Below are 27888 nucleotides of genomic sequence, written 5' to 3' on the forward strand. Positions count from 1 at the left end.
CTAAAAATGATTACAGATCCTAGTTTCAAGGCTACTGTCTAATCAATACTTCAACCTCAAACCAAAGAATCTGGAAGAAAGAACTCGATAAGTTAGGGAATTTCTCTTACATTTAGATTCAGTGCTGAGCATCCTTTAATGTCAAGGGTGAATTCCTTTGGCAAATATAAATCTCCTTATATTTTACTTAGATTGACATTAATCCTCTGTTTCACAAAATCATTTGTTTGATAAGTGATGCACACAGTAATCACTGAATAAATGCATACCTGATGAATTTATCTGAATAGTTAAGGTACTTGATTTAATGGATGGTAAACATACAACTTGTAATAATTTTCTTTGAGTTCCCTCTTCTCCTCTAATCGCCATCTTAAAACCTTATTATCATCCATCATTTTCTATTCTCTCTCTTTTATTACAGTTTCCAATGAAGAGATGACTCTTCTCATGATCAACTTCTCTAGAAGTAACCTCGATTCTATCTCCTTTTACTATGTTCCAGTAGATTGTTCCCATAATGATAACCCCTCTATCTTATCTTTGATCTTTTCCTGTTTATTGCTTCACTTATTTTTGTCTAAAACACATCTCTGCTACCTTTTTACGTTAAAAAAACTTCATAAGAGCCTATCATTCCCTCAAGTTAATATATTCATAACTGATTTTCCTTTTTCATAGCCAAACTCCTAGAAAAAAGTGCCCATACTCCTTTCCTCCATTTACTAAAATTATACCTTCAATTTTACTAATAAGCTTCTAATTGCTAAATCCCATAACATTTCTTTAGATATAGCCCCTTTAGATTTATCTGCAGAATTTGATACTGCTGATCACCTTCTCCCTCCTGGAGACCCTGGGATTTCATGACATTGTTCTTTCTTCTGAGTTATCATCCTCCTGTCTGCTTCCTTCTTCTCAATGTATATCATCATCTACATTCCTCATCCTAACTGTGGGTATAAACCAAAGTTTTCTCCTGGGCCCTTTTTTATACTCTTTTTATCCAGGATTCTCATTAGTTTCAATTGAGTTCAGCTATAATTTCAATGCAGTTAACTCTCATATTTATATATTCAGCTCCACTCTCTCTCCTGAGTTCCAGTATCACCAACTGCAAATTCGATATTTCATAATGGATGTCCCATAGGCATCTAATCTCAATTTGCCTAAAACAGACTTCATTATCTCTCTCTAAATCAACTACTCTATTTCTATTGATATTACCACCATTCTTCTAGTTCCCTTTTATTTCCTTTTGCCTTCCCCAATACCTAACCTCTGCAATATTTCTCACATTCATCCTCTTTATTAACATGGTCAACATTCTATGTGAAGAGGTCATCTGAGGATCAAAAATTTAGAGCTATAAATGGACTATATAAATTACCCTTCACTTTTCAGAGAAGGAGCTGAACGTCCAAGGTCAAATTGGCAATAAATGATACACCAAATGACTACTAAAATAGCTTCCTGATTCGACTCTCTGCCTTAAGTCTCTGTCCTCTCCAAACTAGTAACCATATAGCTTGCCAAAGTGATATTCCTCACTATGTCACTCTCCTTTTTAAAGAACTCCAATTGTTCCCTGTTGCCTCTAAGGATAAAACAAAAATTCTTGATTGACATTTAAAGTCCCTCATGATCTGGTTCCAGCCGTCTTTTCAAAGCTTAACACATGCTACTCCTCACCACTCTACTCTTTGATCCACACTTCACATACCATGCATTTACATGCCTTGAAAAGTTTATTCCCCATGCCTGAAATACACTCCTTCATTTCCACCTCTTATAACACTTTGCCTTCAAAGTTCAGTTCAAGGACTACTTCCTAGATGAGAACTTTCCTGACTCACCCCCACCTCAACCTTGCCCAGAAACTGGGACTCCTCCTTTGAAAAACTTAACTCATAGTTAATTCATATCTATTTATATACATTCATTTCATTTCTCTTGAAAAACTATAAGGTCTTTAAGGGCAAATACTTGTGTTTTTGTTTTTTTGGTCTGGTATCTCCACTACGATACATAATGCCTGCTAAACATTAGGCACTAAAAAATTCCCGATAGTTGGAGAGCTTGAAAACTAGTTTGCTGAAACATGCTTGGGTCTGATGACTTTAAAATGGTCCATTTCAAGCCTCTTTTCTATTTCTTGAAATATGGGTCCTACATAAAGCTTGGCAAGTACAACTGATTTCTGAATTTGCTTACATGCTAATATGTAATCTTTTATGGTGGAGTTCTTGAATTAGCCAACTATGTAGGACATATGTCAAACTACCACTTTATCTTTTACATATAACACCGCCACCAGCGCTTATAGATAAAAGAAATCCTAAAGTCATATCTTCTTTGGAGATTTTTGATTCTTCTGTAATAGGATCGTCCATTCTTACCTTCCATCATAATTTATTATCTTTTTTTCCTACATGAATTTCTAACTCAAAGTTAGAGAAAAGATTAGGGTATCATTACCTATAATTCTATGTTTAACCTATTTTATAATCAATTCAAACTACAGTGAAAAAGAATTATGTTTTTAAGGAATCCAATCTATTGAGACATTTGTAGACATTAATATTAGAAAATTAGGGGAACTTGGTAACCTGCAAACAGGTTGACAAAATGGTAAAGAACACTTTATATTTATTTACACAGTATACCTATGTAATATCAAAGTTTCCTTACGGTGAAACTTTGTTCATAATTAAGATTGCTGTGAACTTAAAATATTTGTAAAAGAAATGCTTGTCTAACCATTTGTTCACATATTAGATGGATAAAAAGTCATATTAATAATAATATGCTAATTATTATGACTAAAGACTAGCATTTATAATGATTTTAAAGTTTACAAAATGTTTTATAAATATTATCTCTTTCTATATTCACAACAGTCCTTGAGGACAGGTATCATCATTATTTCCATTTTACAGATGAAGAACTGGAGGCAAACAAAGGTTAAGTGACTTGCCCAGGATCACATAGCTTAATAGTGACTGAGGCATAATTTGAATTTGTTTTACTGATCCCAGGCCCAGCATTCCACAAGGTCACTGAGCTGCCTCTATCATTATATCATATGATATTATTATTATATTGCTTGTACAATGTATATTTATAAAACATTTCCCTGACCTAAATATATTTATGCTGATATTTGATATATGAAGATATGAAAATATATTTAAACATTAAAATACAGAAAACATATATCAGATAAGATATATATTTTCAATATAAATATTCCTTATTACCATAGAAACAGTGTATACCAACACAAAAAAGTTTGGCAAGTGAATGTAGATAAAGCAATGTTTCATCATTGTCAGGATAACAGCACTGAGAATAAAATCTGGCATACTTCAAAATGAAATAAAGTAAGGATGCTGTAACTCCGCATGCAAAATTTCCTTGTAAACTTAAAGCTCTCACACTGACTTTTTAAAAACCAAAATCAGAACAATTAATGAGATCTGTAGCAATCTTCAGTTCACAAGTGAATATGACCAAAGATCTAGAACTATAGTTTGAGGTACAAAAATATTTTTATTATGCTTTAGTAATAGTTCTTTATGAGAGGAGAGAGAGAGAGAGAGAAAAGATAATTTTTTGTCAAAGCCTTCTGGGAAATGTGAATAAAAATTCTTGGCCTTCACGGTAACTTCCTAAACTTCTTCTTATCTGGGTCTTAGCCCAAATATAAAGACAAAATGGTGCTTGCGTTTCTGATTGATGACTGATGTGATTTATCTCTCAAAAATCAACTCATTATTCTGATGAAGTTTTATATTTTTTATGGACCTAACATATGTTACTTTGAAAGAAGAAATACCTGGGAAAATTCATATTCCTAAAAATAAATGAGAAATAGCATGTTATTTTTCCAGGGCCACATTATCCTTTTTCTTAAAAGACAGAAAAGTCAAATAAGAGGAAAAGAAATGTGCTAAGCAAACACCATGCCCGAGATCAGACTTCAAGTCTATCAAAGACAAGCAGCAATTCATTTCTGCTGAGATACAGCAGTACATTGTTACAAGCAGATAAAACTTTTAAAATTTGTGGGATACTTTTTATTGCTACTGCAGCAAAAGTTAACCTTTTGAAGGTCTGTGATTTTCAGAAAGATTTGTGGCCATACTGAATTTCAGTAAAAAATACAGTCACAAAATTTCAATTGCAAAGCTACTAAGAGCTTTAACACGGATTTAATTAGCCTATAATTCAAACTAGTATAAAAATGGTTGAAAGTAACATTCAAATATTTCTGACCGGTTTCTAGTGGCAATTAATAAAGAGCTATATCTATATATAATGCTTTAACAGTCAGGAGACTGAGTGATTTCTGTGTAATTTAATAATTTCCTTTACATGGTATAATGCATTAATTCAGAGCAGCTCAAAAACACTCAAAATGATTTAATTTTGTTTATTTTTCAATATTTCTAAGATAGCATTAAATTAACTGAAGCAATTCAACCAAAACCAAAACCCTAAGTTAAACATCTTCCTGGTTGCTCTACAACAAGCTAAAAGATGTGATTAGGAAAGAGATGAGAATCTGCTATAACTTCTTATCTATACAAACACTTTTCTCTTTGTATGTATAATTTAATATAAATACAAGTTCAAAACATTTAAGAGGTAAAACTGAATTAATCTAATTTTCAGAACCAGGCCTGTTAATCACTTGACCGTCTGTACTTTGTTAAAGCACAAACCTCACTTAGGGATCAAAGCAATAAATGAAAAAAAAATTTATTTATTGAGTGTTTTCTATATACTAGCTGTTGGGCTAAGTGCTAAGTATATAAATACCAAAAATGAGTTGGTTTCAACTTTTAAGGATCTTATGTTCAAATAAGGAAAAGGCAACACACAGGGGAATGAGAGGCAGGAAGATAGCGTGAAGCGAGAGATGTTAGTTGATCCTTAGGGATCAAATGTCATTCTTGGTTTGGTTACTGTGTCCAGAACAAAAGATGGAGTGAGAAGAAGATGGGTTAGGGAAGAAGAATAAGCACATAGTGGTGGAGAGGATGACAATATGATCCAGATATGAAACATGGTCTATCCTGGTATGGAGCCAGCTAGGTATGGTAGGCTAAGCAAATGGCAGCTCAGTCTTAGAGGTAGGAGTTACAAAGATGAGTAACAGAATAGTTATAATTCATACTTTCAATATTATTTTCCACTGAGGTTACTCAACATTATGAAAAGAAATGTAAATATAATTGTTTAGAAATGTGAATGAATAGTTTGAAAACAATAATGCTCCACACTGTCCCTGGGTTTTATCTAGCAATCTACCAAATGATATATGTAGAATACTAGGTGATATGTCTGAATATACTAATGGTGCTAAAGCTTTTCATATTATGAAAAAGCAGCTCAAAAGGGAATAAACTTGCCTGATATTTAGTAGGCTTCTATATTTCCACAGATAAAAATCTGGAAATGTTCTTTATTATAAAAATGCACACTGTTTCCAAACCTTCATTTAGTGTTTAACTGAATGCATTTAACAAAGAAGCATGATAATAAATGAATTCAATATGTGACCAACATATAGAATATAGAATTCAATATGTGGCCAACATATAGAATTCATAAGCAAGTCTCTTTTGGAACTGCCTGCATCTGGATGAAGTATTGGTCACTCAAGCCCTGATTCTTACTAAATAAGAGAATCATAGACTTTAAGCTGGGAGGGACCTTAGAAGAGCTCCTATTCCAACCCCCTCATTTTATAGATGAAGAAACTGAAGCTTACCCACAGAGCATAAACTCCTGAAGGTCCTACTAAACCAGAAGGTCATTTCCCACAGGCAGGACAAGGCATTTGAGTATGCAAGGCAAGGGGGAGAATTAACACCAGAAATCTTTAGCATTACAGAGCATTCTGATTCATTCACTTTATAGCACTGTTCTGACCAGGTAGTGAAATATATTGACAAGAGGCTGAAATCTTTGGCAAAATATGAATTCTTATGTAAAGAGCATATTACTAAACATAAAGATTGTTTTAAGTATAATGGAATATTTATATATTTCCTTGTGGGTAGCTAAGTGGTATAATAAGTAGTGTCAGGCTGGGAGTCTGGAAAACTGATATTCCTGAGTTCAAATCTGGCCTCAGACTCTTACTAGCTGTGTGATCCTGGGCAAGTCACTGTTTGTCTCAGTGTAGACATCTGCAGAATAAGCTGGAGAAGAAAATGGCAAACTATTCCAGTATTTCTGCATAGAAAACCCCAAATGGGATCACAAAGAGTCTGATACAACTGAAAAAGACTGAAAAAATGACACCACCATATATTTCCTACAAATCCACTATGGATTATTCATTTTTATAAAATCAAAGAACTGTGCTCTTGAAACACATTTACTAAGACTTTTCTTGTGTAATTCCTCTATTTTTTTACATTGCCTAATTTACATTTAAACAACGAGTGAGTAGCTACTGACATTTTATATTTCAAAATTCCATAGACAGTATGACAAACATTATTAAATATTTATTCAAGTACAAAATAATCATAGTTTATTTCTTATGAGTAAATGTATTAACCAAATATATTGTTTTAGAATATTTTCATAATAAAGTCTTACCTCAATGAGAGGTGGAGTCTTTCTTCTTTTCCTAAGCCAAGCTGTAAAGAAAAACAACACTGACTTTATTACTCCACTTCAAGGGGGAGAGGAGGAAACTGCTTATAAAATTAATCACAATTGCAATGGAAAGAGATAATATCAAGGAATGAGAATGAACCAAGAACCATATAAAAAGTTAGTCTCACTTCTTGAGAGCCACATCCCATGTAGTTTGAATTAAGTTTCAGGCCCTATGTCATTAAAATGAATCTCAAAGCAAATTATATGACTGTGATTAGATTCTGCTTATTTGGGTATTATTTAAATTGATGGGGCTGGGACTTAAATACTTTCCTCAAAGAAATATTGTTTTCAATACTCTAAGGATTGATGACCTATTTGATGCTGAGTGCTTCCTTCACTGTGAATGACTGCAAATCCACCCACTTCTTGATCTTTGTACATCTCTTATCACACCTCTCAAAAAAGTACCCTCACCAAGCTGAAGGAAATTTCCTCTAGATCTCTTGAGTTTGTGTGGGTACTTCTTGTGGGGTCATTCATTTCCTTCCTCACATTCTCTCTCAAAGACTTGTCCCACATGCTTTTCCAGTAAAAAAGCTTTCTATGAGAGTCAGGCCTAGAGACGGGAGGTCCTAGGTTCAAACCCGGCCTCAGCCACTTCCCAGCTGTGTGACCCTGGGCAAGTCACTTGACCCCTATTGCCCACCCTTACCAATCTTCCACCTATGAGACAATACACCGAAGTACAAGGGTTTAAAAAAAATGATGAAGAAAATAACACCTTAAAATATAATTAAATAATTTATTTAAAAAAAAAAGCTTTCTAATGGCATTCTTTAAATCACTTCTGCCCAGTTCTTCTTTGGTAAGATGTTGTGGCCTACTCATGCTTGTTGTGAATCTGCTTCAATTGCCCTTTGATTGACCCATAATCATATAATATCACCAGTATAATAATGATGTTAAAAACAAGGGCCTTTGTTTCAGGGAGAAGTTTGGGGTTATTATAAACATTGCCTGACTTCCCAAATACAATACATTCTACTCTCTGCTTTCTATACAATTCTAAGGCCATCTTTAATATCTACCCAAAATATATATGCTTACTCATAAAACTATATAGGTTGTACATCCAACTGCTTGTCATGGCTGACATTTCAGTAACATTTGCAACGTATTCAATTTAGATCCTCATTTGAGCAATATGAGAACCTCCTAAAGCATCCTGATACTCATTGGTAGTCTGGTGAAACCTATAGATTCTTCATAAGCTAAAAAAAAAATCACAATGGAAGGAAATGCTAAATTTCACTTACAAGTCGGTGAAAATATGCAATTTCTTTTAATATGCAAGCTCAAATTCCCCTGAAATCTATCCACACATCACTTAAAGGACCTCAGGTTAAGAACTTATACTTTAAAGGAAGATAATGTATTATTATTATAGATGAGCACATAGGATTAGAAAGGGATACATGAACTGCCTATTATGTCACACACCAAAAAAATATAAGAAGGATCTGAAACAGGTCTACCAAACTAGAAGGGAAATATATGCACATCCAATGGCCTGTCGGGAATTCTTTTATTTGTTTGATTTTTCATGGTTGGATAGGCTGAATTCTTTTGAGGGATCACTTACCTAACTGTTATTGTAAAAATAAAATGAGATAGCATATATAAAACACCGGAAACTTTAAAGTGCTATATAGATGTGGGTTATAATAATAACAGGAACAACTATAATCTATTAACAATATTCATGGGCTTAAAATAATCAGAACATTGTCATCCACAAATAGCACCATCTACAAGGAATTATTTGAATATTTGTTCTCTGTGCTGGGCCTCTTCTAAAACAGTTAACAAACACCTCTGACAAGTATACATGATTTTGTTTTGTTTCTCTTGATGTCTAATAATCTTTGTTGTTACATCTTGACTCTTAATATGATTTTTAGAACCTTTATCTTCTGTCAGAACCAATACTAAGCATTGGTTCCAAAATAGAAGAGCAGTAAGGGCTTGGCAATGTGGGTTAAGTGACTTGCCCAGGGCATACAGGTAAGAAGTATCAGAGGCTAGACTTGAAGCTAAGTCTTCCTGACTTTAGGCTTGGATCAATTAAGCTGCCTAGCTGCTCTCTCTTACATGATTTTAACAATGTATGGGGGAAATACCTTGTTGGAAACCAAGGAAACCTTGTTGATTCTTCCAAATCAAATGCTTTCTTAATGTCAACAATCAGGAAGCAGAATTGGATCTTTTCCCCCCCTACATATTTTAGTATATGTATAAGGATGCAATCAGAAAGTATAAGGATGCAATCTATCTGTTCCCTTTGCATAAACTTCTTCAAGGACATCTTTCACATAAGCATAGAGGTCAGTAGTTGACATTCTCTTTGTAGGCTTTTCCTTAATTATAAAGTCTGTGATTTTTTCCTAAGCATTTGATATGCTCCATCTTTCAAATAACATGATACTTAATCTTTCAATGTCCTCAAGATTAGCAGTTATTATTATTACTAAAATTTCATTTATATGTATATTTCTTTTCAGCAGGGATTGAAACCTACTAAAAACAAAATTCTTTACAGAAGGCTAAGTAATATATTAAACTTTTTAAATGTCTCTATAGCTAGAAGCTAAAACTAGCAATCTCATGGTGCTAGTACTAATTTCTTAAAAGTAAAGTTACTTTTAGAAAAATTTAGCATATCATTCTGTTAAAAGGTTTTTATTTTTAATTATTTTGGTTAATCCTTAGAAAGATATTCAATATTGTAGGCACTTTCCATTCTATCTGTGTTAAATGCTCTCTTTCCATTGCTGTAGACTGAAATTGCCTCATACCTTAGGAGTGAATTTCATGCCTTCAGAGTCATAGAATTTGAGCTGGAAGGGACCTCAGTGGCAGCCATTTAGTCAAATCCAAACAAGGGAATATAACTCTGTCTACACTGTACCCAAGTATTTGGTCATCAAGACTCTTTTTGAAGACCTCTAGTTAAGAGAACCCACATATTTTTTAAAATAAGGATTTATAAAGCATCTATGTGCCAGATACCATGCTAAGCCCTTTACAAAAATTATCTCATTTGATCCTTACAACAACCCTAAAAGTTAGGTGCTATTATTATCCCCATTTTACAATGAAGAAACTGAGGCAGATAGTGGCTAAATGACATGCTTGGGGTCGCATAACCAGTTAAGTGTCTAATGATAGAATTTAAACTAGCCCTCCTGACTCCAGAACCATTGTACCACCTCACTTCCTGATATAGTCTAAACTACTTTGCATAATATTCTAATTATCAGGAAAATTTTCCTCATATTAAGCCTAATTTCACCTATTTGTGACTTTTCATTATTACTAGCTCAGCACTTGGGCATCAAATAGGAGGCAAGATAAGGTACACTTTTACTACCTCCCCAATCCTGGAGGTTCTACCTAGGTAGCCTAAAATCATATTATCTTCCTCAGTTGTATCATACTTATGCCCATATAAAACCTCCAGACCTTTTACAGATGAACTGGAGTAGTGTCTGGTCACATCTCCTTCACTTTACATTTCTGATTCCAAGGCTAAAACATCTATCCTCATTAGAGGCTGACCAATTTTCTAAAGTGTCAAGGTACTTCTGAACCTGGTTGCAGGCAGGCAGCGTACTATCTAAGAACTGGATAGCCCAGTTCTTTGTCATCTGCCAATTTGACAAACTCACTCTCAGTGCTTTATGCAAATTATAGATAAAAATGGACAAAGCAAAATTTCTGTGTCACTTCACCCGGCATCTCCTTCCAAGTGGAGATCAAACTATTGAAGATAATTCTTGAGTATTGCAAATAATGTATTTTAAATCTACTTTATTGTACTAATACGGAGCACACATCTCTAGCTTTTCCACAAGAAGAACATGAAAGATTTTCTCAAATGCTTTGTTAAATTTTATTTAAAGTATTTGCTCTATTCCTGATTCAGTAGTCTAGTAACTATGTCAAAAATAGGAATAAGCTTGTTTTCACCTATTCTTTGGGAATTCATGATAGCTAGTTCTGTGAAAAATGAAAATTCTTCAATTAATACATTCAAGAAACTTGCCAGAAATAAAAATAAAGTTCACTGGTTTCTAGTCTAGAGATTTCATTGTTTCCTCTCCCTCCCAAATTAAATAGTTAAATTCTACAATTCTATGACTCCCATTATTTGTACCTTAAAAAAATGTTAATAACTTTTAGTAACTTCAATTTCACTTCCTAGTACCATCCTCCTGAGAACCTTTCCTTTTAATAGAGAAATACAATTAATCAAAATAAACTGACACATGAATCATACCTAATAGTAATACCTAATAATAATGCCTCACTTTGTACTTGTAATTCAGTGTTCTGACATAGGAGAGATGTTTGACCCCCCTGCTCTCAGAGTGAATAAATGGCCAATATGATGAACTAAGTTCTGATGATGTCTTTTAGGGTTGTTTTCCTTACATTTCTGTAGTTATGATGAATGTACATTTTACTTTCAATTTTATTTACTTGGTTCTGTTTCAGATCAGACAAGTTTTCTCAACTTTCTCTAAATTCTCTCTATGGGTCATTTCTTATGGCACTATATCAGTAATGGTGAACCTATGGCATAGGCCAAAGATGGCATGCAGAATACTCTCTGTGGGCATGTGAGTCGCCCTCTCCCCTGACCCTCCCACCCCCGACCCAGACCCCAAGTTTGTTACTAGAAAGGCAGAGGGACTCAGGCAGAGATGCTCCCTTCCCCCTCTCCACCTGACGATATTTTTTCCCATCCTCTGCCCCTCTGCCCAGCAGCCCAATGGGAGCACACAAGGAGTAGGGTGGGTGGCTCACAGGTGGCAGAGCTGGAGGGAAGCAGAGTACTCAGGCCACTCCCTTCCCCCTCTCTACACTTGCTGAGGACAGTCCTCACTTTACTCACCCTTCTGCCCAGTGGCTCAATGGAAGTACTTTCTCCCTTCCCTGTGGGGGGTAAGGAGGAGGGTGGGGTGTACCTGACACTCAGTGGGAAGGAGGAGCACTGCTTGCAGTCTCTGGTGGGGAGGGGCATGGCACTTGTTCTGGGGGTGGGGGGGGCCTGGGACTCGGTCTCTAAAAGGTTATCCATCACTGCACTTTAACATTGCTTTACACTCATATACAACAGCTTACTTAGCCATTTCCCAGATGATGGGAATTTACCTTATAAAAAGTATTGCTATAAATATTTTATTATAACACATATACATAGCCTTTCTTTTTTAAATGCATTTTTATTGATTTTTTGTATATTGTCCCTGCCTTTGAATCACTTTCCTCTTCCTTACAGAAAGCCATTCCTTACAACAACAAAAAATATTTTAAAGAAAATATTCAATAAAACTAAACAACACATTGAAAAAATGTTTTATGAAATGTTCTAAATTCATGGATCCTGACCTCTGTAAAGGAGTAGGAGAAATCATTTTTTCTTGTATTCTTTTTTGGGGACAACTTTTTTTTTTTAACATTTCATAACATCTGAAACAGAATTACGTTGTAGTTACTATTCTTTCCATTTTCAGGATTGTAGTTGCTGTGTATGCCTAGATTTGTTTACTTCGCTTTGTATCAGTTCGGGTTTATCTTCCCATATTTCTCTGCATTCATTACATTGGTCACCTCTTTAAGCATTGTAAGATACAATTACACACATGTACCAACATTTAAAAATTTTTATATATTTATTTTTCATTCTCTAATCGAAGGGAATCACTTTGTCTAAAATTTAAAATTCTTTGTAACATAAGCTTTGAAAAATTATTATTTGACTTCCTTGGAGTAAATGGCCAATAGTTGTATCATTAGGTCTGAGTTGCTTAATCAGCATTTCAGTTATATTAAATTGTTTTCCAGAAAGGTTAGAACAATTCACAACTTTGCCAACAGTGTTTATCTTTCCACAGTATTTCCATTTTTTATGGATTCTAAGACAGAAGGTAAGGAGCAAAAGAAAAAAAAAAGATAACTCGTGGTCAGCAAGATCACAGCAGCAGGAGCAGCAGTAAAGGTGGTAGGTTTTTGTTTTTCCTACTTCCCTCATTTCTGGAACCATAGTCTCTGGTATAGTTGTCTGAGATGTGGAGATTAAGGTGTTCAACCACGCTATAGTACATGACTTTCTAGATCACAGGAAGTAAAGAAACAAGAAATATCAGAAGAACACTGTGCAAAAGAAGGGCAACAAAACCTTGTGGGTGATGCATGGAAAACTGTGGATTAACCCTATGTCATCTTTTTCAAGGTGCCAGATAAGGCATGATGCTATACCCTCTATGCTTCTACCTTATGAGACCAAGAAGAGAAAGAGAAGGGTACCTAGTATTCATCTTCTGAGAGTATGTTCCACAAGGGCAAAACAATTTCTTTGTGCTCCAAGGGTGCCATCAAGATGTTGATCTAGATTAAGCACAAATTGCAAGTGAAATGCTTCAAGGAAGTTAAGAATCATTGTAGCCTGGCTGAGAAGTTAGGAAGCAAATTTAGTGATCTCTCTGGAGGTGAGACTACTGTGAGCTTTACCCAATCCTTGCCTGAAACAAATGTCCCCAAATTGCCCAAGCTGAAGAAGCAGGAGTAGATGGAGAAGGAAGAATAGGCTGCCCCATTTCTGTTATACCATTTCTGCTATACCAGAGAGAATGGGAGGATCCTAGCAAGGAAAGAGTGACTCCTTCACCTTTGCTAAACTTCCCTCTGCTCTCTCCCAACTTTGCTCCAACAGTTCTTATTTTTCTAAACTGTTTCTCATTTTCTAGTTCTTCTTGGGTTGAAGCAGACCAATGTCCTCCTCTACAAAGACTCAAATTTGGGGCTGTATCTTTTATACTTTTTACACTCTTTCGACACCATTGAATACCTTTTCTGCCAGCTTCTAACCATGATAGTGCTTTTGTGTTTGTTTATTATGTACGGGTATAAATGGAATATTGCAGAGATGACAGCTCCCCTACACAGGCCAGCTCCCTTCCTTCCTTTCTTGGTTCCTCATGTGGAAGGAATATCAGCAAAAGAAAAGCTCAATTTAAAAAAAAGAAGAAAAAAGATAACCAATGGTGGCTCAACAAAGAAAGCTAAGAGTTCTTTCAGCACCCCAGAATGTAGTTTCATCTGGGTCAGATGACTTGAACCAGTGAAGGACAACTGAGTAGTCACTATCTCCTCACTTATCTTGAACATCAGTTCCCTATTAGTCATTCTTCCTTCTTTTCCAGTACAAAGACAATTATCCTTGAAAGAAAACAGAAGCAAAATAAACACCTCCTGCCTGCCCTCTATCATTGGTTATCATTGTCCTATCCATCCTGAACAACAGTTCTATCCAAAGGATTAATTATTTTCCCAGAGCCAAAAGAATTCATCATCCCATAAATGGCTATCTCCTTGGTTACGAGAATAGAAAAAAGTCTACTGAACTTATTTCGCTATCAGGATTACAAAAATTCTAAAATATGAGTACAAGTGATTTTTAAAAAAAAAAAATAACAAACTATCAGGTAGTACATTTATAAGGAATATTTTTCATCTAGTAAGTAGAGGAGAATAATGAGACCAATAATATGGATTTGACCTAAGCCTTAGCCAGTTAATTTTGCAAAGAAAAAAAAAGTTCAATAGTTAGATTGTGCTTCTTTCAATTCTAGAGAGTGGTTTCCTAAGTTTTATCACTGGATACAAGGAAAATAAGGTAAATGAATGTAGATAGTACAGTCTAAATTCATCACCATTACAGCCAAAGCAACTTAACAATGTGTACAAAAAGAGTATATTTATTATTCAGAGCTATTTGGAAAAAATAAGAAATATTTTACTTCAACAGTAACTGTCCAAAATATTTTAGACCATTTTAGGAAATGGTAGCACTATGTGGCAACTTTAGTTTAGGAATATAACAAACATTTGAAAGATTTGATAATCTATAAAGAACCTTCCCAAAATATATAGCCTCACTAGAAAGAAACATATATTATATTATAAAACTATAACAGTAAAGGGCTTTCTCAAGATAGGGAGAAATGGATCATGAATCTGGTATGATCAAAGATGTATTGGGGAATTACAAACAAAATGTACTTTTCTTAAAGATGGTTGGCATTGTGTTGCTAAGTTCAACAATATTTTTTCATGAGTGTTTATGTTTATGTCATGCTGTTAAGCTTACAGAACTGTTGAGAAATATAGTGTTTTTTTTCTATCTAAAATTAGAGGCACTTGTTGGCTCAGTGGGCTGAATGCTAGGACTGGAATCAGGAAGACTTGAGTTCAAATCTAGCCTCAGACACTTACTAGCTGTGTGACCCCGGGCAAATCACTTAACTTTGTATGTCTGAGTTTTCTCAACTAGAGAACAGTTGTGAGGATCAAATGAAATAATATTTATGTAAAGCACTTTGTGCAGTGTTTGCCACAGAGTAGGCTTGTTTTCTTTGTCCTTGCACCTCTTTCTCTTCTTCTCTACCAGACGCACCTCTCTTATAGAAGCTGGAAATGGAACATTCACTTATAAGGCCTATTTCAATGGGGAGAACTATGGAAATTGTGATATACTGGTTTACTCCTCCATAGGTACCCTGTCGCTTTCCCTGATCCTGAAGTTTACCATATTAGTGATAGACTTAGTATGAACACCTGATCAGCTTAAAGTTTACTGAATCTCAGAACTCCTAAACTCAAGAGACTTACCAGCCTTAGCCTCCTTGGAAGCTGTGATCATAGGTATGTATAACCACATGAAGCTACCTAAAACATTCACTGTCAAAGCAAGTATGTAGTCTATGTCATGATAGACTGCCATGGATTTTGCAGTGAAGATTCAAGTTCAAGATTAGTTTGTACAAGTTGGATTAAATGGTCTTCAAGATTCATCCTAACTTTGAGTTTCCATGAGATTTTAAAACCACAAGGGGTTCCTTTAATTTAATTTTAAATGGATGATAGAAAAGGACTTTAATTTACATAAATATGTAAATGTTGTTGCTGGAAAATTCTTCCCACATCTACCAGTATCGTACTTTAATAATTGAAATTATGTTGTTATAACTGTGATGATAGTTGATGCTTGCTCACTATTTTTCACTTATAAATTCAGTGAAAGTTGCAGCTGAAAATTTCAATGTAAATGTTCATTTATTTCCCAGGTCCTTCTCAAAGAAGGCAAAGTTTAGGAAGAAAAGGAAGTATATGTATGGAGCAATACCAAATTGCTGCATTTTCCCCTCTGAAACTGAGCCTATATCCAATTTTCAATGGTATAATTATCTTGCCATTGCTAATTATATGTGTGGTATATCCTACATTCAGTACTCATTAGAATACTAACGTTGTCTGTGTGGAATTTAGAAAGATAACTGGACATTTCATACTTTGAGATACTGGCACTCTTTCATCAATGCTTATTTGCATTCTCATTAGTATGCATGAGATTTTCATTGAACTTTAATACTCCTACTGGCACATAACATACCATAATGAGCATAAAAGTGAGCATGCAAATTAAGACTCCCATTAATCACTAACCGTAACCAGTTTTTTGTTTTTTTTTTTTAAAAGGAGGACAGAAGAGGAAAGCACTAAAATCCTTCAGGAAGCATGCAATCACTTAGTCTCCAAAGACATTGAAAATGACTGATATCCAGAAGCACTGTCAACAGGAGCTGAGGAGGTAAATGAGACATTCTATCGCTAGATACAGTAGGTGACCATTTAGAATTAAATTATAAAAAGGTTATCAGTAGTCTGCATCTGTGCAATATTACATTAGGAATGTCTATTGTTTCCTTAAAAGGAATGAGAAGATATAGTATAGCGAAGCAGTCTTATCTCCTAAAAAAGACATTTTTTTTGTTAATTCTGAACATTCATAAAGGATATTAAAATTTTAAAATCTATTCTGTTTTTAAATTTACAAAATATTTCAAAGGAAAGATTTTCAAAAAAGCTTTTGCAGGATATGATACTTTTTCATGTGTAACATGGGATTGTTAGTTTAGTATGGGTATTTATTTACCTAGGGATGTTTAGGGATATGCCCCCACCCTAAGTAGTGTATATAATGGAGACACATGAAAGGGACCTTTCCAATTCTCCTGGATAATTATCTATTTATCTCTACATACATACATATAAGTATATTATAAATATGTATATACTATGTATATTGCTGGGAATGAGAAAAGAGTGATTTCTTGTTAAGTATTTTGTGTGGAATATCAAAATACATATGGAATAAAGTATGAGGAGTTCTGTACCTTTCCTCTAGGTATCCTCATAAAATGGAACTGAGGTGGTGGCTAAAAATTTGACACTGAATTTTTTTGTGATTTACTTTTAGTAAACTCTTTATAAAAACTTCTGTGGGGTAGCTAGGTGACTCAGTGGATTTAGAGTCAGGCCCAGAGATTGGGAGGTCTTAGGTTCAAATCTGGATTTGGATACTTCCTAGATGTGTGACCTTAGGCAAGTCACTTTACACCTCCCCCACTCCCACCCCTACTGCCTGACTCTTATGATTTATATATATACACACATATATATGTATGTATATCCAACACATAGTATTAATTCTAATTCTAAAACATATATAATTAATTCTAAGACAGAAAATATGTTTTTTTTAAAAAGAATTATTCTTTGAGAATAATGTGCCACTATAACTGCCCCATAGAATAAATGTGATAGTAGATAGTAGTTCAAGAGCTGCACGGGTTAAGTCCAAAAGCTGTGGCTCTTCATTAAAATCATTGGAAAAGCACCCACCATGTGTCATAAATTGTATGAAACAATTCATGACTTCAAGGAGGTTATTTTCTAAAGAATCTATATTTCTAGGTTTACTTATTGATTTAAAACAATTATATATTTTAAACAACAACTTATTACCCTTAGAAATGAGGAAATGATAAGCTTATAAGCTTATAGTTTTTATATCCTGCCTCTGCTCTGCCAGGTCCCATTCAACCACCCAAAGCAGAAAGTCCTCAAGATGGTGACTAAATGAGTTAGTTTCTTTTTGGTTATTACTCTTATTTGGAAAATCTCCCCATACCACCTAAAAGCTTAGCTAAGGCCAGGCTTCTCTCATCATTCTGTTCCTTTTGGTTCCTAAACATCATTTTTTTAAGGCTAGGCTTTCTTTGCTCTCTGGGTAACAATGAACAATTCTGATGAAGTCATTGTACCAATATGCTAGTGGAAGAAGGGTCACAGGAGTTCTAAAGATCTTCCTTTCATTTTTGATGTGGCAGGTGTACATTATAATAAAGAACTTCAACACATAATAAATAAATAATATTTGGTCTATTATATTAACTTGTATAAAGTTTAAAAACACATCAATCAGTAAAGATTAGATTAATGGCAAACGACTTATATCACCTTAAATACATATGTATATTACCCCCCCCCCCCCATGGTAGAGAAATGGGTGACCATAGGGGCGAAAGATTGAGGCTGCAAACAGAAATGATTTTTGTAATAGTTGATTTTGCTTAACTAATTTTTTAATACAATGGAGGGCTTTAATGTATAAGACATATTGGGAAATGGTTATAGCATAGAAAACTCAAATGTCTTCATTAAAATTTTAAAAATGTGTACACATAGTTAAAATTGGACTTTTCAAAAAGTATATTCAAATTTTTAAAATGACTTGTTTCTTGAAGGGATTTTTAACCATTTCTGTAACATGAAATTATTTGGGTAAAGTCTATAGACACATGAAAATGTTTTTAAAGGAATAAAATAAAAATCATAGGACTACAAAGGAAACCAGTTATATTGAAATATATATCTGTTATTTAGTTATCACTAATATCTATCTATCTATCCATCCATCTTTTTTAAAATTCAAATTCATAGAATCCAGGTTAAGAACTTCGGCAGAAAGGTTGTCAACCCCTTCCTTGAGCACTTGATTAGATACTTTGTATGTAGTTCTGAGAGAGTAATGTTGAGATGCTCTATGCTGTTTTAAAGAACGTTCATCCTCTGGAAGCAGGAGGCTGCCGTTGGAAATAAATGGAAAATCATGATATAAAAATCTACTTTTTGGCAATACTCTGTTATCTCAATGTGAGTCCCACTCAATGTACAAAGAATCAGAAGCTACTCTATTAAAAATGGAATATATGAGAAGATAAAGTCATAGCTATTTCTCCTCAGGCAATCTGACTAGACTAAAGGACCAGAAACTCTAGGTAAAGAAGTAATTTAATTTCATAGATCCTAGACCAGTGGTTCCCAAACTTTTTTGGCCTACCGCCCCCTTTCCAGAAAAAATATTGCTTAGCACCCCTTGGAAATTATGAAACTATTTATTGAACTCAGAATAGAATGTAATACAAAAAAGTGTGGCCATCACCGTTCCCCTGGATCGCTGCAGCACCCACCAGAGGGTGGTAGCACCCACTTTGGGAATCACTGTCCTAGACAGTAAGAAAGTCCTAAGACTTAATGTCTGGAAGGGTAGAGATTGGGGTAAGAGGGTTACCAAATTATGAATATTAACACAAGAAACTAATCAGTGGAAAAGATTACATACACAAAGCTCAGGAAGTATTAAACATAGTAACAATTTTGATAAACCCAAATACTTCAACCTAATGGGTTAAGGATTCACCATTCAACAAAATGTTGGAAAAATCAGAAAGCAGTCTCAGAGAAATTATGTTTTGATCAACAATTCACACCATAAATTCCAAAAGGATGAATGTCCTAGGTATAAAAGGTCAAATCATAAACAAAATAGAACGCCTGAGAAGGAGATTACTTTTACATCTATGGAGTGGGGAAGAATTCTTGAACAAGGAATAAAGTTCATAAGAGATTAAGATGGGCACTTTTGATTACATCAATTTTAATTTTTTGCCAAAGTAATGACATGTAGTTAAAGTTAGAAGGTAAAACATTTACTTAAGAAAATCTTTGCAGTCAATATCTGATATTCAAGCTATGCCTATACAAAGAATTAATTCAAATATATAAAAATCAGAACTAATCTCCAAATAATAATGAAGAACAATTCTTAAAGGAAGAAGAGCGTACTATTTTAACAGCAAGATTAGAAAAGTGCCCTGAGATGGCAGTTGGGTGACTCAGTGGATTGAGAGCCAGGCCCAGAGATGGGAGGTCCTGGGTTCCAATCTGACCTCAGACACTTCCTAGCTGTGTGACACCTGGGCAGGTCACTTACCCCCCACCATTGCCTAGCCCTTATCACTCTTCTGCCTTGGAACCAATACACAGTATTGATTCTAAGACAGAAGGCAGGGTTTGAAAAAAAGTATCCCAAATCATTAATAATAAGAACAATTCATATGAAAACAACTCAGATTCTACTTCATATCTATTAGATTGGCAAGGATCAACAACAACAACAACAAAAAAGGAGATAATGACTTTTGCTGGAAGGGCTGTGGGAAAACAGTCACATTAAGGAATTCTTGGTGGAACTGAATTGTTTGGTGACACAATTTGGAATAAGTAAAACAATTTGGAATTTTACTTCCTAATTTACTAAACATGAGATGGCTTTACTAGATTGTGGCTGCTACTCATGCTATAGCTTCTTGGAGTCACAGGTGTACCCTGGGTGGCAGGAGGACACCAACAGTAGATAAGCAGCCTTGAAAAGCTTGGCACTCGAAGTGCTAGTATTCCCTGAATAGCCCACTCTCTCTCCTTTAACAAATAAATCTTATCTAAATATTCAGTACTGCCCTCAATAGTAAAAGAGATGTTCAGAAGAAGGGAGCCTTTGTGGGAAAAGATGAGTTGTTTTGTTTTTTTGAATATACCTACTCATGGGCATCCACTTTAAACTGTCCAAGAGGGAACTGATGAAGTGAGACTGTAGCTTGGACTGAAGATATAAATGTGAAAATCACTTGCATAAAGATGATAAATGAATCCATGACAGCTAAGACAGTATAGAACAACAACAGAAGCTCTAGGATAGAGTATTGGGAGGATACCCACTCTTAGTGGTAATGACATGGATCAAGAAGCAGCAAAAGAGACCTGAAAATGAGAACGGTCAGACAGATAAAGGAAGAACCATGAGAGAGGAGTGTCATGAAAACCTAGAAAAGAGAGTATCTAAGAAGACAGGGTGATCAGTAATATCAAATGCTACAGAGAGGTGAAGATGGATAACATCTTTTCTATTCTTTAAAGTTCTTAATTGGTTAGATATTACAACCTGTTTACATTTGCCACACACCTCTTAATTTGCTTAAGTATGTGATTTAATTTGCAATTCTTTGGAGTCAGTTGTGTTTAATGTTTCACAATCACATAGCAACATCAATAGACTATTGGTATAAAAAAGATGAGTGTTTCTAGGATGAGTTTATTAAAAGAGCTTTGTAATTTCTTATAAGACTGTGCAGATTGATTTCTCTTTTTAAATTCCAAATCCAATTTGTCATCCATTGCTATTGTTTGCCCCATATAAAAATAACGATGTGTAGCTCTATAGGTTGTTAATCCAAATGTATATCACTGACCGAAATGTGTGTCATAATGCCAACATTCTCTATTTACTTAGTCTTTCCTGTGTTGGTGGTCAGCCAAATACTTCTTAAAGCAGTGATGGGCAACCTTTTGAGCTTGGTGTGTCAAAATTTGCCAAAAAAATGAGCATAACTTAGGTGGTGTGTCACTTTGAGAAAAAAAAACACCATAATTTCACAATATTTATAGTTTAAATAACAAAAATGTATAATTGTAATATATAACTGTATTTAATAAACCAAAATAGGTAAATTAATATAGGTAGAATTGTCATCTATAGTGCACAGAGTGTCTACACTACACTACAGCAAATGTTTCATCCTTGGCATGCGGCCCCATACTTCTCTGTATGTGGCTGCATGTGGCTGTGTGTCATTGAAAATGGCTATGTGTGTCAGTGCTGACACACGTATCATAGGTTTGCCATCACCATCTTAAAGATTACTCATCTCTTGGGTAGGAAATTGGCTCAATGGATTGAGAGCCAGGCCCAAAGATGGGAAGTTCTGGGTTCAAATTTGGCTTCAAACATTTCCTAGCTGTGTGACCCTGGGCAAGTCACCTAACTCCCACTGTCTAACCCTTACCAGTTTTCTGCTTTAGAACCAATTCAAAATATTGATTCTAAGGCTGAAGGTAATGGATTTTTAAAAAAATTACTCGTCTCTTCTAATACTACAGGACAAAATTGATATTAACCAGGACAAGAGAACCAGGAGGGGCAGCTAGGAGGATACTTCCTAATTGTGTGACCCTGGGCAAATCAGTAGACCCCAATTGCCTAGCTCTTACTGCTCTTTTGCCTTGGAATTGATTTTATCAATTCTAAGACAGAAGATAAGAGTTTTTAAAAAAAGAAGAGAACGAGGAGCATTTGGAAGACCTCGTCATCTGAGGAATCTCTCTGTAGCCTGGCTTCAATGCTCAAATTCCTTCACAATGAGGAACACCTTTAATGAGCATACAGCTCCCTGCTTTATGTCTCTGCCTGATGTTTATGCTCAGTGTGCTCTTGAACAGTGTTTTTATATCTTTAAAGGAGTCTTGAATAGCTTTTCCATTTTGCATAAAATATTTTTTCATAATCAACAACAGTAGGTAGAGTAGTATCCTATATACATTTTTTCAATTAACTGTGAAATGGTAAAAATGTCTTAGACAACTCTGCCTGTTCGTTACTATTACCTTCATAGAGGATGCCCTTGTCTCAAGTAGATGAAGATCACATCAAGATTCTGTAAAGGTTGGAAAAGTTGGTAAGTCAGTCTATAGTTACTGATGCTTTTTTAGGAATCATCTTTCAGAGGACAAGAAAGTGGTAAAGATCAGGGAATGAAGAGAAAGTGAAGAAAGCACTGTGGCTAAAGCCCTTGAAGATATAGTAATTCCTACTATTGTGCTATAAGGAATGACGAATAGGATGATTTCAGAAACAGTTGGAAAGACCTATGTGAACTGATGCAGAGTGAAATAAACACGTTATACACAGTAAATGAAATACTGTGGGATGATCAAATGTGATAGACTTTTCTACTAACACAATGATCCAGGACAATTCTAAGGGACTTATGACAAAGAATGCTCTCCACCTTCAGAGAAAGAACTGTTGGAGTAGAAATGCAGATGACAACATGATTTATCATTTGTTTATTTTGATGTATGTTTTGGGGTTTTGGTCCTACAAGATTATTTGTTTACAAAAATTGATAATATGGGAATGTTTTGCATGCTAATACACATATAACTCATATTGAATTGCCTGTCAGCTCCAGGAGAAGGGAGGGAGATAATATGGATCACATGACTTTGGAAAACTTATGTGGAAATTTATTATAAAATATAAAATTAATAAGGAAAAATTTAACCCCCAAAAAAGATAATAGTAATTCCTAGTAGAGACATGACAATCAGCAAGGATACCTGATCATATATGTTAGTCATATGTAAAACTATGTATGTCATGTTATAGATTTTTCTTCATTATTTTTTTCCTTTAGAACTTTTCTAAACTAATTTTGATCTTTGGACAAGTCAGTGGTATGAGTATAAACAGAACTGATTCATGAATGAAGCTTACATCACTATTATCTCTTCCTATAAATTAAAATATTTTTAGTCATCTTACTTGGTGATTGCCAGGTATAGCACTTAACAGTTCTTTTCTCAAAAAAACAACAACATTCATGATGGAAAGTCATAACTTTGGTGTAGGCTACAGACCCTCTTTTATTTCTTCTTCCTGAATTTTCTAATATATATTTTTCATCATTCTCATGTATTCTCTTGCATTTGCATTAAAGCAATCAAGATCTAAATTAGATGGTCTTATCAAATTCCTAATGCATTTTCTCAACCTCTTCATCCTTTGAAAACAACACTGGCATGTAAGCTGCAATTATCTTTGTTTTCCAAATACTAATTTTGAATATTTCAATATGAAATGATTCAGTGTTCCACAAATAATATTTTTATTGCCTTTGCATGAACAATAAAAGTAACCAGTCAACTCTTTTATTTTAATCTTTAAGGAGTGCATATGAGCCATCTGTTTTTTTAGCTATCACTTTCTTGTTTCTTTTGGTCTTAGAATAGGCTTTACCTCTTTCAATGGTATATTTATCTCTTGGTCAGTGGATAAGCATCTCACAATCAAGTCAAGTTATAATACATAAATGGTCTAAAAACTTATATTTAAACCTTCTGCTTTCTTTCTATCATTCTGCCACGGCCACTGCAGAAGTAGAAGGGGAATACATAAGGCTGAGGGCTATTTTCTGTTTTTGTTTGTTTCAGGGTATGTCACTGATGAAAATAATTCACCACTATGTGGCCATTTTGCTGGTCATGTGACTATGTTCTTAGCTAAGGTAGTCTTCAGAAAGTAGATTTTGTCTATTGCTAGGAACGTACACAAAACTTTTCTAGCATAGAAAATATGCTGCCAGAATTTAAGCTGTGTGAGCATTGCCTTTGAGATTCCATGGTCATAAGAAGTCCCTAATGAGGTATTGGAGCAGGACTGGGTAGGGAGGTGAAGAACACTGTAAAAGGGGAGAGTGGTTTACCTTGCCTTTTTTTTTTAAATTGAAAGGAGGGCTAATGGTAGGGTAAGTATATCTGGAAATGACAGATATAAAATCAAAAGGCTTATGAAAAAAACTTTATTTTATTTATCAAACGCTTACCATCTATCTTAGAATTGACACTAAGTATCAGTACCAAGGCAGAAGAGGGGTAAGGTATTTGGTATTTGGGGACTTGTCCAGGGTCACATAACCAGGAAGTGTCTGAGGCTTGATTTGAACCTAGGATCTGCTGCCTCCAAGTCTGGCTTTCTATGCACTGAGCCATCTTGTTCCCTTAAACAAACCTTTTCAAAAGAATAATGTTTTTAAACCTCAGCATGTAGTCAGAAGTCTTGCCTTTCAAAATTAAGAGGTTACAGAAAAAGAGCAAATTAGACTATAGTTCTGTTCCTAGCCTGCTTACACACCTACTTTTAAACTTATGCCTCTTACAGTTCACATGTAAACTCTTTTTTATTTCTCTAATGTTTAAACCATCCTTGTTGCATAGTTGAATAAGAGAAAAAAAAGAATTACCTTCCCATTCTGATGGAATATCTCCTTCTTTGTAGTCTACTTCTTTCATATTTGTTTCTATGACTCTTCTTTCTTTCAAAGTTTGTCCTACAAAATAAATAGTAAATATATTTAGAGCAGGCCTGGGAAATACCTTCATATGACATAATGTTAATTACTGTCATCTAACATCACCACGTAGGATACTACCTAAAAGTTATAAGGTTACCATCAATTCAATAGATAAGTTTTTATCTAGAATTAGGGATACAAGCTGGGATAGTTTCAAATTTCAAAATGCTACAGAAAAAGACTTCTCTCTTCACACAGGCAAACAAAAAGAACTAACTTCAGACAGCTACATGATCAATTTTGACTCCAGAGGACTGCTTGGGAAACATGTCTCTCTTTTAGATAAAGAAGTGGTAGAGAACAAGGCATATGCTATCAGACATAATCAGTGTGAGTTTATTTCATTAAATTTCTCTTCTGTTACAAGAGATGGTCCAATAGGGATGGGATGGATTGATAAGTGAGAGTTAAGTAAAAAATATAAAACCATCAATAAAAAAGAAACATTTAAAAAAAGGAACAAATGGAAATCTTCAAAAAGTGGTTCCCAGGAAAACAATTTATCTAAAAGTAGTAATAGTACAGTAGAAAAGGGGTATTTAGAATAAAATCAAATAATTTACTATATGTAAACTCCTTTCAACAAGTTTTGTGGCAAAGGTATTTAAAAAAACACTTTTTTCTGTACTATTAGATTTTGAAACTTTTTAAAAATAAGTAAAGTGAAAGATAAAGAGCAAGACAGAGCAGACATTATGCAAAATATGCCACGAAACTGTGCATTCTATAATTCCTACTCTATTTTGCCCTTTACTTAAAGAAATGCCCCATAGAATAGTGGAAAGTGTGATAAACCTGGAATCAAGAGAGAATGGAATTTCAATGCCAGCTCTAATATTAGCTACATTATCCTGGATATGTCAAAAACTCACTGAGGTTGGTTTTCTCATATGTAAAATATAGATACCATTATTAGCACAAAGTAGCTATAGGGAGAATGCCTTGCAAATGTTAAAGTGATACATATATAAATTTGAGGTGGCATGGTAGACTAGCATAAATAAATAAATAGACAAAGGAATAAATGAATGTTTAATGTCTGACCAGAGTTAAGAAAGACCTGAGTTCAAATTTGGGCTCATTTACTTACTACTAACTATACAATGCTAGGACATTTACTTCAGTTCTTTCTCTCACTCTCAGCTACCTCATTAGTGGAACGAGACAATTCCCAGGATTGTTTTGAGGATCAAATAAGATAATATTTGTAAAGAGCTTTGTAAATATTAAAGTGCTCTGTAAGTATTAGCTGCTGCTATTATCATCATCTCTGGAATAACCTAAACTTGGACTCTTCACATTCCTGCCATTCCAAGCCTATGTCTCTGTGAAGTACTAGGAATAAAATGAACACAAATTAGGCTGTAATTTGGCACTGTGTTGGAAAAAGGAACTTCCTACATCAAAGCTAACATTTTGTCCATGTTTATTATGAGCAACTTTCTCTCCCCCATGGTGATTAAATTAGGTATTCTAAACCATAAAATTCTGTGATTTTACACAATTACCTTATGTTTTTGTTGGCATACAAGTACTAACTTTACTTTGTTTTTGACAGGCCATTTATTTGATTTTACCAATATACTTGCATAACTCTTGACTTTACCAGCCCATCCAAACTTTGCTAACTCTCCATACAGAGAAATTCAGATAGTCTAAAGTCTTGTCGCTTTTACATATCTCTTCTTGCCATCATTAGCCAAACATAAGAATACAGGAATTAGACCTCTGAGTGACTCTCTGGTGGACCTTCTAGTCCAACTCTAGCTAGAAGAAATTTAGTCCTACTTCCTTTTATTAGAACCTACTCAGTGATCCATAATCTTCCCCCAACAGATTCGAAGGCAGTTCATTTCTTATCAAACACATCAGATATCCAGGCGTAGGAAGTATGGACATACTTTTTTCTAACACCCCTTTCCCTTTGGTTGATGATGATCTAAAATTTTTTGGATCGTGGAGAAGGTCTTACCTCCCCCTTCACTGCATAATTTTGCTTTGTGACTTTAAAACATGTGATATAATTTGCTTCAGGTTATGGCCTTCATCTTTTAGATATTAAGAGTTTCGAATATAAAAACAGTTATTAAAGTAATACTCAAAAACTACCAGGTGAATCTTTTCCTACTTTAATATAATATGGTATTTTGCTTAAAGGTGTCTTTATCTTAAAAAAAAAAACAAAAGAAAATATGAGTACACTATAAGGCTGAAAGCAAACACAAATAGTCCTATGTTAAGCAATGGAGAGACCACTAAATAAGTATGTTTATTTTTCCCACACATGGGATGAATAAATGTCTTTATTCCTATTTTCTATCAAAAACATGGGACTGGTAGTAATGAAAATTACTCAGACTAAAACATTTTCTAAAGGTCTATAGAGTATCTTTGTTGAAAGCAACAAAAACATGTTACATAGTCCATTTCTCTAGAAAGATTTATAATTAAGGCTAAAAAGGGTTTCTGACTACATTCCAAAGCCAAGCATAAAGGATTTAGAAATACTCATTGCTGGGCATTATCCATAACCTCCTTCTCCTCCAATAGTGTGGATAATCAAAAGTTGAATATATTTCAGTGCTCTCTTAAGAGATAAAAGAGAAAACAACTTGAGTACCACATGGAGAATTACCATTTATTCTCTAAAATGCATAGAGATAATGACTGGATCCTTAGAGAAAATACAACCTCCACACTGATCCACAGCAGGTTAGCATGAAAAGAGAAAAAACCAAATTATGGGCAAAAAAAAATCATTTGAACTTATAGTAATAAGATGCATCTACTATGGGGAAGTGCAATAAAGGCAGCTGTTTAAAATTTTAATTAATGTGCAAAGAATCAGCTTTTGGAAGCTGTATATATTCACCTAACACACATTCTATAATCCTTTGTAGTGAGAGCCTTATCTTCAATTTACAAAGCACATTTCTGAATAAGAACACAAGCCTTCAAAAATGAAATCACAAGGAACAAGCATTAT

The 27888-nt window shown here is 34.5% G+C and overlaps 1 protein-coding gene across 1 annotated transcript in view; it reads right to left on the reverse strand.

Moving 5' to 3' along the window:
* Positions 1-27888, reverse strand: part of NDUFAF2 (NADH:ubiquinone oxidoreductase complex assembly factor 2) — a 251199-nt gene that overhangs the window by 70098 nt on the left and 153213 nt on the right. Inside the window, exons 2-3 of the mRNA XM_044663733.1 lie at positions 24792-24878; positions 6619-6659 (exon numbers count right to left, since the gene is read on the reverse strand). Coding sequence (XP_044519668.1) covers positions 6619-6659; positions 24792-24878 — 128 coding nt within the window. The remainder of the gene's footprint in view (positions 1-6618; positions 6660-24791; positions 24879-27888) is intronic.

The sequence above is a fragment of the Gracilinanus agilis genome, chromosome 1, assembly GCF_016433145.1.
Source record: "Gracilinanus agilis isolate LMUSP501 chromosome 1, AgileGrace, whole genome shotgun sequence".
NCBI lineage: Eukaryota > Metazoa > Chordata > Mammalia > Didelphimorphia > Didelphidae > Gracilinanus > Gracilinanus agilis.